This window comes from Palaemon carinicauda, chromosome 28 (assembly GCF_036898095.1).
Source record: "Palaemon carinicauda isolate YSFRI2023 chromosome 28, ASM3689809v2, whole genome shotgun sequence".
Lineage (NCBI taxonomy): Eukaryota > Metazoa > Arthropoda > Malacostraca > Decapoda > Palaemonidae > Palaemon > Palaemon carinicauda.
Genome location: NC_090752.1, coordinates 55,411,067 through 55,426,066, shown reverse-complemented (window position 1 = coordinate 55,426,066; position 15,000 = coordinate 55,411,067). Strand labels below are relative to the sequence as shown.

Below are 15,000 nucleotides of genomic sequence, written 5' to 3'. Positions count from 1 at the left end.
GAAATTTAGATTGATAAATAAGTTTCAATTCCCATTACTTGGTAATCATTTGAAAACAATGATGGCATTCGGACAAAAATACTTCCGACCAATCAGCTATTAGGAAATTTTCCGAGCTAAAGGGGCACCCCTGCGAGTCTGTGCAAATATGGGAAGTATTCATAAAAATGAAGGATATCCTTGTAAGCATAAGGTAATCATTATGAATATGGAAAGAAAGATTTGCTTATACTTCTACCTTTTGCTTCAGAGAATTAAGATTTGCTTATACTTCTACCTTTTGCTTCAGAGAATTACCTTGTACTTCTACCTTTTACTTGCAAGGATATCCTCCAAGCAGAAAAGGTTGACTCGTGTTTCGGGAGGGCTTAGTTACATGTTGGAACTTATAAGATTTCATTTGTGCTGTCAAGATAAGAAAGAGTTTAGTATTTATAATACATATTTAATGCCCTGTTTTTACTTGTATTTAATTAAGTTTATGCATCAGAAAGAACACAGACGCCACCGCGCCTTCCCCAAAGCCTCGCTAGCGACATCTATCCCCCACCCCTTGCATTAAAAGTTCTTTGACCTCTTTTTAGCTTCCACACCCCTTGCATTAGAAGTTCTTTTTGACCTCTCTTTAGCTCCCACACCCCTTGCATTAGAAGTTCTTTGACCTCTTTTTAGCTCCCACACCCCTTGCATTAGAAGTTCTTTGACCTCTTTCTAGCTCCCACACCTCTAGCATTAGAAGTTCTTTGACCTCTTTTAAGCTCCCACCCCCCTTGCATTAGAAGTTCTTTGACCTCTTTTTAGCTCCCCCACCTCTAGCATTAGAGGTTCTTTGACCTCTTTTTAGCTCCCACACCTCTAGCATTAGAGGTTCTTTGACCTCTTTTTAGCTCCCACACCTCTAGCATTAGAGGTTCTTTGACTTCTTTTTAGCTCCCACACCTCTAGCATTAGAGGTTCTTTGACCTCTTTTTAGCTCCCACACCTCTAGCATTAGAGGTTCTTTGACCTCTTTTTAGCTCCTACACCTCTAGCATTAGAAGTTCTTTGACCTCTTTTCAGCTCCCTTACCTCAAGCATTAGAAGTTCTTTGACCTTTCTTTATAGCTCCCACACCTCTAGCATTAGAAGTTTTTTGACCTCTTTTTAGCTCCCACACTTCTAGCATTAGAAGTTCTTTGACATCTTTTTAGCTCCCACACATCTAGCATTAGAAGTACTTTGACCTCTTTTTAGCTCCCACACCTCTATTATTAGAAGTTCTTTGACCTCTTTTTAGCTCCCACACCTCTAGCATTAGAAGTTCTTTGACCTCTTTTTAGCTCCCACACCTCTAGCATTAGAAGTTCTTTGACCTCTTTTTAGCTCCCACATCTCTAGCATTAGAAGTTCTTTGACCTCTTTTTAGCTCCCACACCTCTAGCATTAGAAGTTCTTTGACCTCTTTTTAACTCCCACACCTCTAGCATTAGAAGTTATTTGACCTCGTTTTAGCTCCCACACCTCTAGCATTAGAAGTTCTTTGACTTCTTTTTAGCTCCCACACCGCTAGCATTAGAAGCTCTTTGACCTCTTTCTAGCTCCCACACCTCTAGCATTAGAAGTTCTTTGACCTCTTTTTAGCTCCCACACCTCTAGCATTAGAAGTTCTTTGACCTCTTTTTAGCTCCCACACCTCTAGCATCAGAAGTTCTTTGACCTCTTTTTAGCTCCCACACCTCTAGCATTAGAAGTTCTTTAACCTCATTTTAGCTCCTACACCTTTAGCATTAGAAGTTCTTTGACCTCTTTTTAGCTCCCACACCTCTAGCATTAGAAGTTCTTTGACTTCTTTTTAGCTCCACACCGCTAGCATTAGAAGCTCTTTGACTTCTTTTTAGCTCCCACACCTCTAGCATTAGAAGTTCTTTGACCTCTTTTTAGCTCCTACACCTCTAGCATTAGAAGTTCTTTGACCTCTTTTTAGCTCCCACACCTCTAGCATTAGAAGTTCTTTGACCTCTTTTTAGCTCCTACACCTCTAGCATTAGAAGTTCTTTGACTTCTTTTTAGCTCCCACACCTCTAGCATTAGAAGTTCTTTGACCTCTTTTTAGCTCCCACACCTCTAGCATTAGAAGTTCTTTGACCTCTTTTTAGCTCCTACACCTCTAGCATTAGAAGTTCTTTGACTTCTTTTTAGCTCCCCCACCCCTTGCATTAGAAGTTCTTTGACCTCTTTTTAGCTCGCACACCTCTAGCATTAGAGGTTCTTTGACCTCTTTTTAGCTCCCACACCTCTAGCATTAGAGGTTCTTTGACTTCTTTTTAGCTCCTACACCTCTAGCATTAGAAGTTCTTTGACCTCTTTTTAGCTCCCACACCTCTAGCATTAGAAGTTCTTTGACCTCTTTTTAGCTCCTACACCTCTAGCATTAGAAGTTCTTTGACTTCTTTTTAGCTCCCACACCTCTAGCATTAGAAGTTCTTTGACCTCTTTTTAGCTCCCACACCTCTAGCATTAGAAGTTCTTTGACCTCTTTTTAGCTCCTACACCTCTAACATTAGAAGTTCTTTGACTTCTTTTTAGCTCCCACACCTCTAGCATTAGAAGTTCTTTGACCTCTTTATAGCTCCCACACCTCTAGCATTAGAAGTTCTTTGACCTCTTTTTAGCTCCCACACCACTAGCATTAGAGGTTCTTTGACCTCTTTTTAGCTCCCACACTTCTAACATTAGAAGTTCTTTGACCTCTTTTTAGCTCCCACACCTCTAGCATTAGAAGTTCTTTGACCTATTTTTAGCTCCTACACCTCTAGCATTAGAAGTTCTTTGACTTCTTTTTAGCTCCCACACCTCTAGCATTAGAAGTTCTTAGACTTCTTTTTAGCTCCTACACCTCTAGCATTAGAAGTTCTTTGACTTCTTTTTAGCTCCCACACCTCTAGCATTAGAAGTTCTTTGACCTCTTTTTAGCTCCCACACCTCTAGCATTAGAAGTTCTTTGACCTCTTTTCAGCTCCCTTACCTCAAGCATTAAAAGTTCTTTGATCTTTCTTTATAGCTCCCACACCTCTAACATTAGAAGTTCTTTGACCTCTCTCTTTAGCTCCCACACTTCTAGCATTAGAAGTTCTTTGACATATATTTCTAGGTTCCATACTTTTAGCATTAGAAGGTCTTCGATCTATATTTTGAGGTGTCTTACCTCTGGCATTAGAGGCTCTTCTTCGCTGTTCTCTCCTGTCTTCTAGTTTTCAAGATATTCTTTCATTAGATTATCTTTTTCTTTCGAGATTTCATTGTCTTTTCCTTAGTTCGTCAGTGTCCTAGATTTCTAAAGAGATTTCAGTGCCGCGAGTCCTCACTTCGTCAGATTCCTCAGGGAAATCGAAGGCATTTATTCTTTACCTATCCGGGCAATGAGTGAAGAGATGAATACTATCGATTTCTCTGCGTACACTATCATGCCAAAGTAAATGACGAGCAACATGATATATTTACCATTGTCGTCTGGATATGTCCTTACTTCAATGGCGAATTTTGGGACAATCCTGTTGAAGAACTACACGTCACTCACCGTTCAGTTGAACCATTCTGCCTCCATCCTCATTCTTGCAATCCGTTTTTGCACCGATACAAAGCCTCTTACTTTTTCCAAGAGTCTCCTTTAATAAGACATCGTCGCAAAAGCCCAAGCAAAGGATCCTTCAAGGCGCATACATTATGATCTTCAAAGCTCAGCTGCCAACGGAAGATCCCGTGTCTTTCTATAGGTCGGGTGATATAAAACGAACGATCGGCAACTTCGGCAGCAACCAAAACCACCAGTAGTTGATGGTGTTCCGAAGACGTAACGCATAATTCTTACCGGCAGCTTCCTATTCCGCCAGAACGCGATCTCTGTGAGTTATGTGAAATCCTTCTCCCAGTCATCAACTCATTTCCTCTTACTCCTATTGACACGCAATTCCTTGGTTAGATTTCGCCAGCTACATACAGATCATGTGAGGTGGTGCAGGCTACGTTTGAAAAAATTGAAGATCAGGTCTTCAGAAGTCATTTGAAGCTCAGGGAGGAGTTGTTCAGGACTGCTCCTGGAAATTTCAGTTCCGGAGTCATTCAGAAATCCATGTTAAGTATACGGCTATGTCCTTTGAAGACTTTTGGAAAGTCGGGAAAGTTTTCTTCCGAAAACGTTCCGAGATTCCGTTTTGTACATTTTGTTCTTCAAAACGGAATACATCTTGAAATCACGATCAAGTGTGGTTAAACGGGGCATGTATTGTTTAACATGCCTCACATCCACAAAATCTGCCATCGTGCTGAGAATCGGACAGAACAACCTTTCTCTTCGATATGGAGTCTGTTACTGACCAGACTCAGCTTTTTCGAAGCAAATGCTCTTTAAATGAAGTTTTGACGGGCCGAGAGAGGAGTTGTGAAATCAAAGGCAGATTGGAAACAACTGAGCTATATTATTATAGAACACTCTCCTTTATATACAAAACGGCAAGGCAATAGGACATGGCATGTTCGAGAGACAGACAAAGTTCAGAGGAAAACCGGAGACATGATCATTCAGGTTCTTTTTAGTGCGAGGGAAGAGCGCAGATACAAGCATAATATATACAATAGGAATTATGTACAATTGTGTAACACACGGTTGGTACATGGCTCCCCCCCTAAAAATGACATACTGTACATGTTAAATAGGGCGCCCTGATCTAGAGAGGCGAACTGTAGGCGGGTCATCTGGCAGAAGATAAGCAGGTTTTAGACGATCAATGGAGACCCAGTCTTCTTTGCCCCGAATGTTTAGGAGGAATGCTTTCGGACTGCGTCGGATCACAAGGAAAGGTCCCGTGTAAAGGGGCGTTAACGGTGGCTTGCTGGTGTCGTTGCGCAGGAAGACGTGCGTTGCAGAGTGCAAGTCCGTTGGTATGTGATGCTTCGCTGGGGGCTTGTAAGTCTGGCGGCACGGAGTAAATTTTCCCACGACGTGACGTATGCGCTGGAGATAGTCGGAGGAGGTTGTAGAAGGAAAAAACTCGGCAGGGACGACCAACGGGTCGCCATACACCATTTCGGCTGCCGAGACGTCGAGGGCATCTTTAGGAGTGGTCCTTAGTCCAAGGAGGACCCAGGGAAGCTGAGTAAACCAGTTGCAATCCTTGCAGCGGGACATCAAAGCTGCTTTGAGGGTGCGATGAAAACGTTCAACCATTCCATTGGCAGCGGGGTTGTAGGCCGTTGTCTGATGTAGGGTGATGCCCAGGAGATTCGCTAATGACGTCCATAATTGAGAGGTGAAAGTGGTTCCCCTGTCAGAAGTAATATGCTCAGGGATACCGAATCTTGAAATCCATCCAGAGAGTAAGGCAGATGTACATGAGGCGGACGTTGCAGTTTCCATGGGAATGGCTTCAGGCCAACGAGTGGAGCGGTCGATGATGGTAAACAGGTAACGATGTCCTTGTGATGTGGGTAGGGGGCCTACAACGTCGACGTGAATGTGTGCGAAATGACGCTGAGGTTGAGGAAAGGTGCCCACTCCTGAATCCGTGTGTCGATGTACTTTGGAAGTTTGGCAAGAAGTACAGGCACGGACCCAATCCTTAGCATCCTTAGAAATGCCGTGCCAAATGAGCTTTGCCTTCAGCAGCTGTGCAGTAGAACGGCACGAGGGATGTGAAAGGCCGTGGATGAAATCAAACACCTGTCGGCGCATGGAAGCAGGAATCCAAGGTCGCGGTCTACCAGTACTGATGTCACAGAGGAGGGTGGTGTTGGAGTTTTCGAGGGGAAAATCCTCCCAACGGAGGGACGTGCAGGATGTCCTACAAGCTTGATACTCTGGATCCTATCATTGGGCTTCAGCCAGGGCGTTGTAATCCAATCCCAGTTGAACGGCAGCCAACGTGTTTCTTGACAGGGCATCGGCAACGGGATTCATTTTCCCAGGGACGTATTGGAGGGGGCAATTGTATTCAGCCACGGCGGAGAGATGTCGGCGTTGACGGGCGGACCAGGCGTCAGACTGTCGAGTGAAGGCGTGCATCAGAGGCATGTGGTCTGTGCGAATGACGAAGGGCGTACCTTCTAAGAAATGGCGAAAGTGACGGACAGCCAAGTGCACCGCCAGCAATTCTCGATCAAAGGTAGAATAACCCGATTCTGCCTTGGACAGTTTTCTGCTGAAGAAGGCCAATGGGCGGGGCGAGCCTTTGACCACTTGCTCGAGTACTGCACCAATAGCAACGTCGCTGGCATCAGTGGAGAGAAGGAGAGGGGCGTGTGGGATAGGAAAAGTGAGAGCCGCAGCAGTTGATAGGGCCTTCTTTGCATTGCAGAAGGCTGCTTCTTGAAGGGGACCCCACTTCAGGTCCTTTGGCTTGCCCTTGAGGGAGGCGTAGAGGGGAGCAAGAGTGGCGGCAATGGCTGGCAGAAAACGGTGATAATAGTTGATCATGCCCAAGAATTCCTGCAGAGCTTTGACGGTCGAGGGCGTTGGGAAATTCTGAACGGCTGCTACCTTCTCAGGGAGGGGATGGACTCCTTCAGGAGTGATACGGTGCCCTAAGAACGACACTTCGTTGGCGCCAAAGGTACACTTGTCGTACCAGACTACAAGGCCGTTTTGTTGCAGGCGGTCGAGCACGATGCGCAGGTGACGGAGGTGTTCCTCTTTCGAGGAGGAGAACACAAGTATGTCGTCCACATAACATACACAGAAAGGGAGGTCCCCTAAGATGCCATCCATGAGACGTTGAAACGTTGCCCCAGCATTACGAACGCCAAAACAGGAGTAATTGAAGGTGTATGTGCCAAACGGAGTGGTGATGGCAGTCTTGGGGATGTCTTCTGGGTTTATAGGCACCTGATAATACCCCTTCAGGAGGTCGAGCGTAGAGAAAACCTTTGCTTTGTGCAGGTAGGAGGTTACATCGGCAATGTTTGGGAGGGGATAGTGATCCGGTTCTGTTTGCATGTTCAGGCGCCTGTAATCCCCGCACGGACGGAGGGAGCCGTCTTTCTTCAGAACGATGTGTAAGGGTGACGAACATGGGCTGGAGGCCTTTTGGCAAAGGCCCATTTTCTCCATTTCGGCAAATGTCTGTTTGGCGGCTGCCAATCGTTCCGGTGCCAGATGTCTGAATTTTGCGAAGACTGGGGGTCCCGTCATCTTGGTATGGTGATAAATACCGTGCTTGGCAGGAACCGTGGGCGTTTGGCGAAGTTCTGGACAAAAAACTTCCGGGTACGACATGAGGAGGTGGGCGTAGGCATCCGTGGGTGTGCTGATGTGGAGAGCTAGGTTAGAGGAGGCGGGTTAAAGAGGTGTCGACAAGTACGAGTCTGCGTTGACCAATCGTCGGTGGGCGACATCGACCAGAAGGTGGAAATGAGAGAGGAAATCCGCACCGAGGATTGGCATTGTGACGTCAGCAACGAGAAACTTCCAATTGAATTTACCGTTTCTGAACGATAATGTGAGGCTCTCGTAACCGTAGGTGGGTATCGCAGATCCGTTGGCAGCTACCAAGCGGACGTCGGCAGATGTAGACAGACTACGTTGTGCCTTGAAGAGTTTCCTTGGCAAAAGAGAACGACAAGCACCTGTGTCTACCAAAAATCGCACGCCCGTTCCTGCATCCTGTAAAAAGAAAAGATTAGAAACATGGGAGGCCACCGCCACAAGCGATGGCCTACTTACACGTTTTTTGGCCACTGACAATCTTTGGCACATTTCTTCGCGGTTGCCCCGAATCTGAAGTGGTAGTAGCAAAACTGCGGCGGATGGGAGGTAGTAAGTGGCTGTAGAAGTCGTTCGTTGGGGCGCGAGCGATTGGTGGGTGGTGGGCGGCTTTGTCGCCGCTTCGGCACGTCACGGGGTAGGCGTGTATGTCCTACGGCATTCATGTCAGCTTCGGTTGACGTTGAATAGGCATCCTCGTCGTCAGGGGTGGAGGCGTTGATGGAGGTCTTGAAGTGGCTGTCCATAAGGGCGTCGGCTTTGGTCATCAAGTCCTTTATGGGTAAACTATCGACATCGGGTATGGCAGCGCGCACAGGTTCAGGTAAACGGCGTATCCAAAGGGCACGGAGTAGGTTCACCTCACGAGGAGAGCCGTCTGCGGCAGGTTGAAGGCGAGCGATACTGGTCATTTCCCTGAGGGCAAGCGAAGCCCTTTGGTCCCCCAACGGTTGTTGCGAGAGCTGAAAAAGCTTTGCTATACGGGCGGCTGGCGACGGCGAGTACTGCTGCAGAAGGTATGATTTGACGTCGTCATACGCTACTGGGGTGTCTCCTTGTTCACAAAGCCAGTCGGATATTTCTGGGAAGGTGTCCTCGGGTATCGCCGCGAGAACATAATCCGCTTTGGTGGTTGAGCGAGTCACGCCCCTGATATGAAACTGGACTTCTGCGCGCTGAAAACAAGCAAACGCCTCTCCGCTGGCAAACGATGAAAGTTTGAATGGAGCGGCCGCAACACCAACTGCTGTAGAGTCCGCCATAGTACCAACGATGAAGGGGCGAGGGGGTGGGGGTGGAAGGCGGTGGGAGCGAGTCGACTTCCGGGGTCACCAATGTGACGGGCCGAGAGAGGAGTTGTGAAATCAAAGGCAGATTGGAAACGACTGAGCTATATTATTATAGAACACTCTCCTTTATATACAAAACGGCAAGGCAACAGGACATGGCATGTTCGAGAGACAGACAAAGTTCAGAGGAAAACCGGAGACATGATCATTCAGGTTCTTTTTAGTGCGAGGGAAGAGCGCAGATACAAGGCATAATATATACAATGTGTGACACACGGTTGGTACAAAGTAAAGGGTCTTCTTTATGTATAACCATTTACTTTTATGTCATTATAAGGATATGCTTTTGCTCTAAAAGTAGAAGCTTTTGCTTGAAATGTTTATGAATACAAGTAGAAGGATTTCCTTCATATTTTGCATGCATAAGCATATCCTTTTCTTTATGAATACCGCCTCGATAGAAAAAATTGACTGTAGTGACCACCCTTTGATCACTCAAGTCAACAGCTTATCTACATTTGTCATTACTTGTAATGTTATTTCATGACTTTTTTATTTCTAAAATTCTACTATGAATAAAGTAGATAATTACGTAGATTTTAAAACTTTAGTGGTCGAAAATTACAGTAAAGAAATGAATTATTATCTATCATCATACAGCAGTCATTGTTTAGACCAATTACCGTCCTGTAAGGAAGAGGGTGTGTTTTAGAGTGAAAATGTTATTCTTATTGAGAGAAGTTAATTCTATTTACTATAAATCTAGTGTATTTAGTAGTTGATTTGACAAAGTTTAAGATGAGAATGCTGAAATAAGAAATGGCAGGTATAGTAAAGATTAAAGGTGATAAGGGTGTCACGACTGAGATGGTGTGAACACGTGTTGGGGATGGCTGGTGGGGAAGGAGTGAGGAGGAACCTATTAAGGGAGGAAGATCAAGAGGGAGGCGGAGAATTAGATAGCGAGATAAGGTGAAGGATGATATGGAGAGAAGATGCTTGGTGGAAGAGGTTGCCTTCTGATAGATAGTATTGGAGAGGCAACCGACCCCTTAATGTAGGAACAACGGTGGAGAAGAAGAAAGCAATATGGTATATGAGAAAGGGAGTGTCTCTTTGAGAATCAGGATCAGATTAATTAATTTTCTTCTTTTCCAGATTGCTGTGACGTGGAAACGGTAAGCAATGATGTACCTTCCTACCGTACAGTGTTATTGAGGTAAAAAAACAATAGTCTTTTATACTTGTGTTTATGATTTCATCTTAAGAATCTTAATACGGTAATGGTGTCTGAAGACTAATTATTATTCTGGTAATCATCGTAATAATTTTTTTTTCGTGATAATTATCATTAATGCTAGTGTAAGCAACCCGTCAAAAATGACTGCTAAAGGTTTAGATAGACATGCGCGCGCACACACCACACACACACACACACGCAGATTCAACCGTTGCCACCCCATCCACTTTTCTTGTCGGGATATGACTACTCCCTCTCTCCCTCTACCCGAGGGACGGGAGGAGACCGAGTAGTTATACGTCTGAGAAATTTTATATATATATATATATATATATATATATATATATATACACATATATATATTTGTGTATATATATATATATATATATATATATATATCCTACATATATATATATATATATATATATATATATATATATATATATATATATATATTATGTGTATATATATGTATGTATATATAACCTACATACATACAGTATATTTATATATATCTATATATGAATATATATATATATATATATATATATATATACATATATATATATGTATACATATATATATATATATATATATATATATATAATATATATATATATATATATATATGTATATATAAACAGTACATATGTTGTATACACACACACACACACACATATATATATATATATATATATATATATATATATATATATGAATATATGTGTATATATATATGTATGTATATATAACCTACATACATACAGTATATTTATATATATCTATATATGAATATATATATACATATATATATATATGTATATATATATATATATATATATATATATGTGTATATATAAACAGTACATATGTTGTATATACACACACACACATATATATATATATATTTATATACACACACACATATATATATATATATATATATATATATATATATATACATTATATATATATATGTATATATATATATATATATATATATATATATATATATATATATATATATATATATATATCCAAACATTTCCTCTTTATTATATTAGGGAGATTATTATTATTATTATTATTATTATTATTATTATTATTATTATTATTATTATTATTATTATTATTATTATTATTATTATTATGTAATTTTTCTGATGTAGCAAAGAAACATTGAAACATCGTTGATTTAACAAATACAGAAGACACCACACATGGGTGGGCCTACTTCCTACAGTGAGCCTCCTCCAATAATAATAATAGGTCTTTGCATTTCCCCTTATCTCGCCATCCAACTTCGTAACTCGACATTTAAAAACGTCCACGCACTAACATACACACAAACATACATTCTCATTTATGAATAAATTGTAAGTTGTAGATTAACAATTTATGTATATATACTGTACAGTATATATATATATATATATATATATATATATATATATATATATATATATATATAGTATGTGTGTGGGTATAAACGTTTTGTTTTATATTGACTCTGATACATGAAATAGAAGGGACTACTAGACATTTGACAGAAGCATTGCCATAAAACCCAGCTGAAGATAAGTTAGGCACCATTATACGTCCTTTGGGCCACAAATGATCGTAACTGAGAGTACAATGCTGTTTATTAGGAAGTGTATTTTTTTTTCTTTTACAGGGAGTTCCTGCCTGGGTATGCCCAGGCAAGGAAGTGAGACGTTCGTGCCCGAACGAAGGATATGTAGGATACCAGGTCGTCACCTGCCTTCCGGGACAACAGCTGTTCGTCATGGAGGATTTGTGCGTTCAGAAATGGATCAGTGACGTTGGATATTTGGTTTGTAAAGGATTATTTATGTATGTATGTATGTATGTATGTATATATTATTCATATATATATATATATATGTGTGTGTGTGTGTGTGTGTATACATATATATATATATATATATATATATATATATATATATATATATATATATATATATGTATGTATGTATATATATAATATTTATATATATATATATATATATAATTATATATATATATATAATATTTATATATACATACATATATACATAATATATATATATATATATATATATATATATATATTATATATATATTACATATATATATATATATATATATATATATATATATATATATAAACCCCTGGGCTTATAGCATCCTGCTTTTCCAGCTAGGGTTTTAGCTTAGCAAGTAATAATAATCATAATCATAATAATAATGATATTATGTGTGTGTGTATGTTTATGTGCGTGTGTGTGTATACGTAAAGTATATATAATATATAAACACATATTCATATTCTAATGTGAAACTTATGTACCATGAAAATAATGGAAAGAAATAGACAAAATATGTGATATGTGACTGTAAAATACTGTTTTTGGAAAAAACTTATGCATGAAAACTAGAATTGGAGGTAATAAAGTAATCCAAATAAAGTTTTATTATAAAATATAATTGGAAAAATACTTCTGGAAAGACTGGGAACCAGAAAAGTTATAAAAAAATCTGAAAGATTTTACTAATGACATTTTGGCGAAATAAACTGTAACTTAAAAAACACATCTGAATTAAGAAAAAAATGGTGATAGAATAAATATTATAGAACAACTGAGAAATATTCTGTCTAGATTTTAATTTAAAATTAGAATATTAATAATACCTTTCCCTTGAACACATTGCAAAGATTTTTTATCATTCTTTTACATTATGGAATAATGAAAGAAGACTTGGAATTTTATCTCCTTAAGAATGTTTTTTCTCTAATATGTCAAGAGAGATCTTGCATAATATGATAACCATTAAGTTTTATAAATAAATCTAGTTTGTTTGCAATTATGAGTTTGCCAAACATATGACAAACATTCAGTTTAATAAATAAATCTAATTTGTTTGCAATTTTGAGTTTACCAAATATTTGACAAACATTCAGTTTAATAAATAAATCTAATTTGTTTGCAATTTTGAGTTTTCCAAACATATTACAACCATTCAGTTTAATAAATAAATCTTGTTTGTTTAAAATTTTGAGTATTCCAAACATATCACAACCATTCAGTTTCATGAATAAATCTAGTTTATTTAAAATTTTTTGATTTTTTCAAACATATGATAAACATTCAGTTTTATAAATAATCTGCTTTGTTTACAATTTAAAAGTTTAACTTATAATTCGAGTATAAATGAGTTTATTATTTATTTGTATTAGGTAACATCTTCCACAAAAAATTTAAAAAACCTCACCACTCAAAGAACATTCATTTGACAAAACCATCCAATATATTTTTTTTTTTTTTTCAGATCAAATCCGGTAACCAATCAGCGACCGACATTTTCTTCCGACGTGCGAAGCCTGACCAATCACAACGCCTCCCTGACGGCCAATGATCTCGTAGTTCTCATTGGCGTTCTGAGCAATCTCACAGCTTTAGCTGATCAACAGGTAAGTGATTTCACAAGTACTACCAGATACATTTCTCTCCTCTCTCTCTCTCTTCTCTCTCTCTCTCTCTCTCTCTCTCCTCTCTCCTCTCTCTCTCTCTCTCTCTCTCTCTCTCTTTACTGAATAATCAAACTGTTCTGGCTGATCATGACAGTGATTCCACGAGTAATGCCAGATACCTCTTGCTAACTTATTTGTATGTGGTTCTCTCTCTCTCTCTCTCACTCTCTCTCTCTCTCTCTCTCTCTCTCTCTCTCTCTCTCTCTCTCAGTAATCTAACTGTATTGGCTGATCAAGACAGTGATTCCACGAGTAATGCCAGATACCTCTTGCTAACTTATTTGCATATGGTCTCTCTCTCTCTCTCTCTCTCTCTCTCTCTCTCTCTCTCTCTCTCTCTCTCTCAATCTCTCTCTCTCTCTCTCTCTCTCTCCTCTCTCTCTCTCTCAGTAATCTAACTGTATTGGCTGATCAAGACAGTGATTCCACGAGTAATGCCAGATACCTCTTGCTAACTTATTTGTATGTGGTCTCTCTCTCTCTCTCTCTCTCTCTCTCTCTCTCGTCTCTCTCTCTCTCTCTCTCTCTCTCTCTCTCTCTCTTTTTATTACTTATCAGATTTTGTTACTTAGCAAATTCTGCAACTTATAAGATGGTTACTTGTCAGACATTATTACTAATCAGAATCATATATGTGATTCTTTGAATAACTTCTATCCTCTTTAAAGTAATTCAATAGGAAATAATAAACATTTTTAAAATTTACATGGTAAAATATTCCATAAAACCTAATTTATATAATCAATGGTATTTAAGAATACAGCATACTGTAGGAAAGGAATACAGTATATTGTAGCTCAGGAATACAATATACTGCAGCAGTAAATTCCCTCTGATATCTCTTCAAGGTAATCTATTTTTATTTATTACTTTCAGTCTTTGGATATTTCCCCTGAGGAGAGAGAAGACTTTTTGGTAATTTACAATGACGACTTCGTTCACATCACAAGCAACATTCTGAACATATCGTCCACCTGGGAGCTACTTCATAAGGTAAGTTCAAGTAGGATCAAATTCTGAAATGGTTTACTGTTATTCGCTCATTTCTTTTCTTTCTACTCTTAGAACAGCATATTTTGATATCAAATCTTTAGAAACAATAATATTATTAGTACTGCCCTGTAATTGTTCAGTGGCCACTTTCCTCTCGGTAAGGGTAGAAGAGACTCTTTAGGTAAGGTAAGCAGCTTTTCTAGAAGGACACTCCAAATGCAAACCATTGTTCTCTAGTCCTGGGTCATGCCCTAGCCTCTGTACCATGGTCTTCCACTGTCTTGGGTTAGAGTTCTCTTGCTTGAGGGTACACTCGGGCACACTATTCTATCTTATCTCTCTTCCTATTGTTTTGTTAGAGTTTATATAGTTTATATGGGAGATATGTATTATAATGTTACTTTTCTTAAAATATTTTATTTTTCCTTTTTTCCTTTCCTCACTGGGCTATTTTCCCTGTTGGAGCCCCTGGGCTAATAGCATCCTGCTTTCCAAACTAGGGTTGTAGCTTAGCAAGTAATGATAATAATAATAATAATAATAATAATAATAATAATAATAGTAATAATAGAAATAATGATAATAATCATCATCATCAATTATCGGAAATTATACTAAAATCCATTATTTACCCTATTCTTAAGCAAAAATAAATTCATCGCCATACATAGTCTTCAATATATTAATTCAAAATAATAATGTAAAGTAAATT

The 15,000-nt window shown here is 39.3% G+C and overlaps 2 protein-coding genes across 2 annotated transcripts in view; both read left to right on the top strand.

Annotated features, from left to right (window-relative positions):
- The window catches only part of LOC137622047 (mucin-22-like), a 39,161-nt gene that overhangs the window by 23,307 nt on the left and 854 nt on the right, over positions 1-15,000 (top strand). Inside the window, exons 7-10 of the mRNA XM_068352526.1 lie at positions 9,682-9,701; positions 11,439-11,597; positions 13,094-13,235; positions 14,172-14,288. Of these exons, the coding sequence (XP_068208627.1) occupies positions 9,682-9,701; positions 11,439-11,597; positions 13,094-13,180 (266 nt within the window). The 3' untranslated portion in view covers positions 13,181-13,235; positions 14,172-14,288. The remainder of the gene's footprint in view (positions 1-9,681; positions 9,702-11,438; positions 11,598-13,093; positions 13,236-14,171; positions 14,289-15,000) is intronic.
- The window catches only part of LOC137621817 (adhesion G protein-coupled receptor L3-like), a 40,482-nt gene continuing 38,864 nt past the window's right edge, over positions 13,383-15,000 (top strand). Inside the window, exons 1-2 of the mRNA XM_068352323.1 lie at positions 13,383-13,400; positions 14,172-14,288. Coding sequence (XP_068208424.1) covers positions 13,383-13,400; positions 14,172-14,288 — 135 coding nt within the window. The remainder of the gene's footprint in view (positions 13,401-14,171; positions 14,289-15,000) is intronic.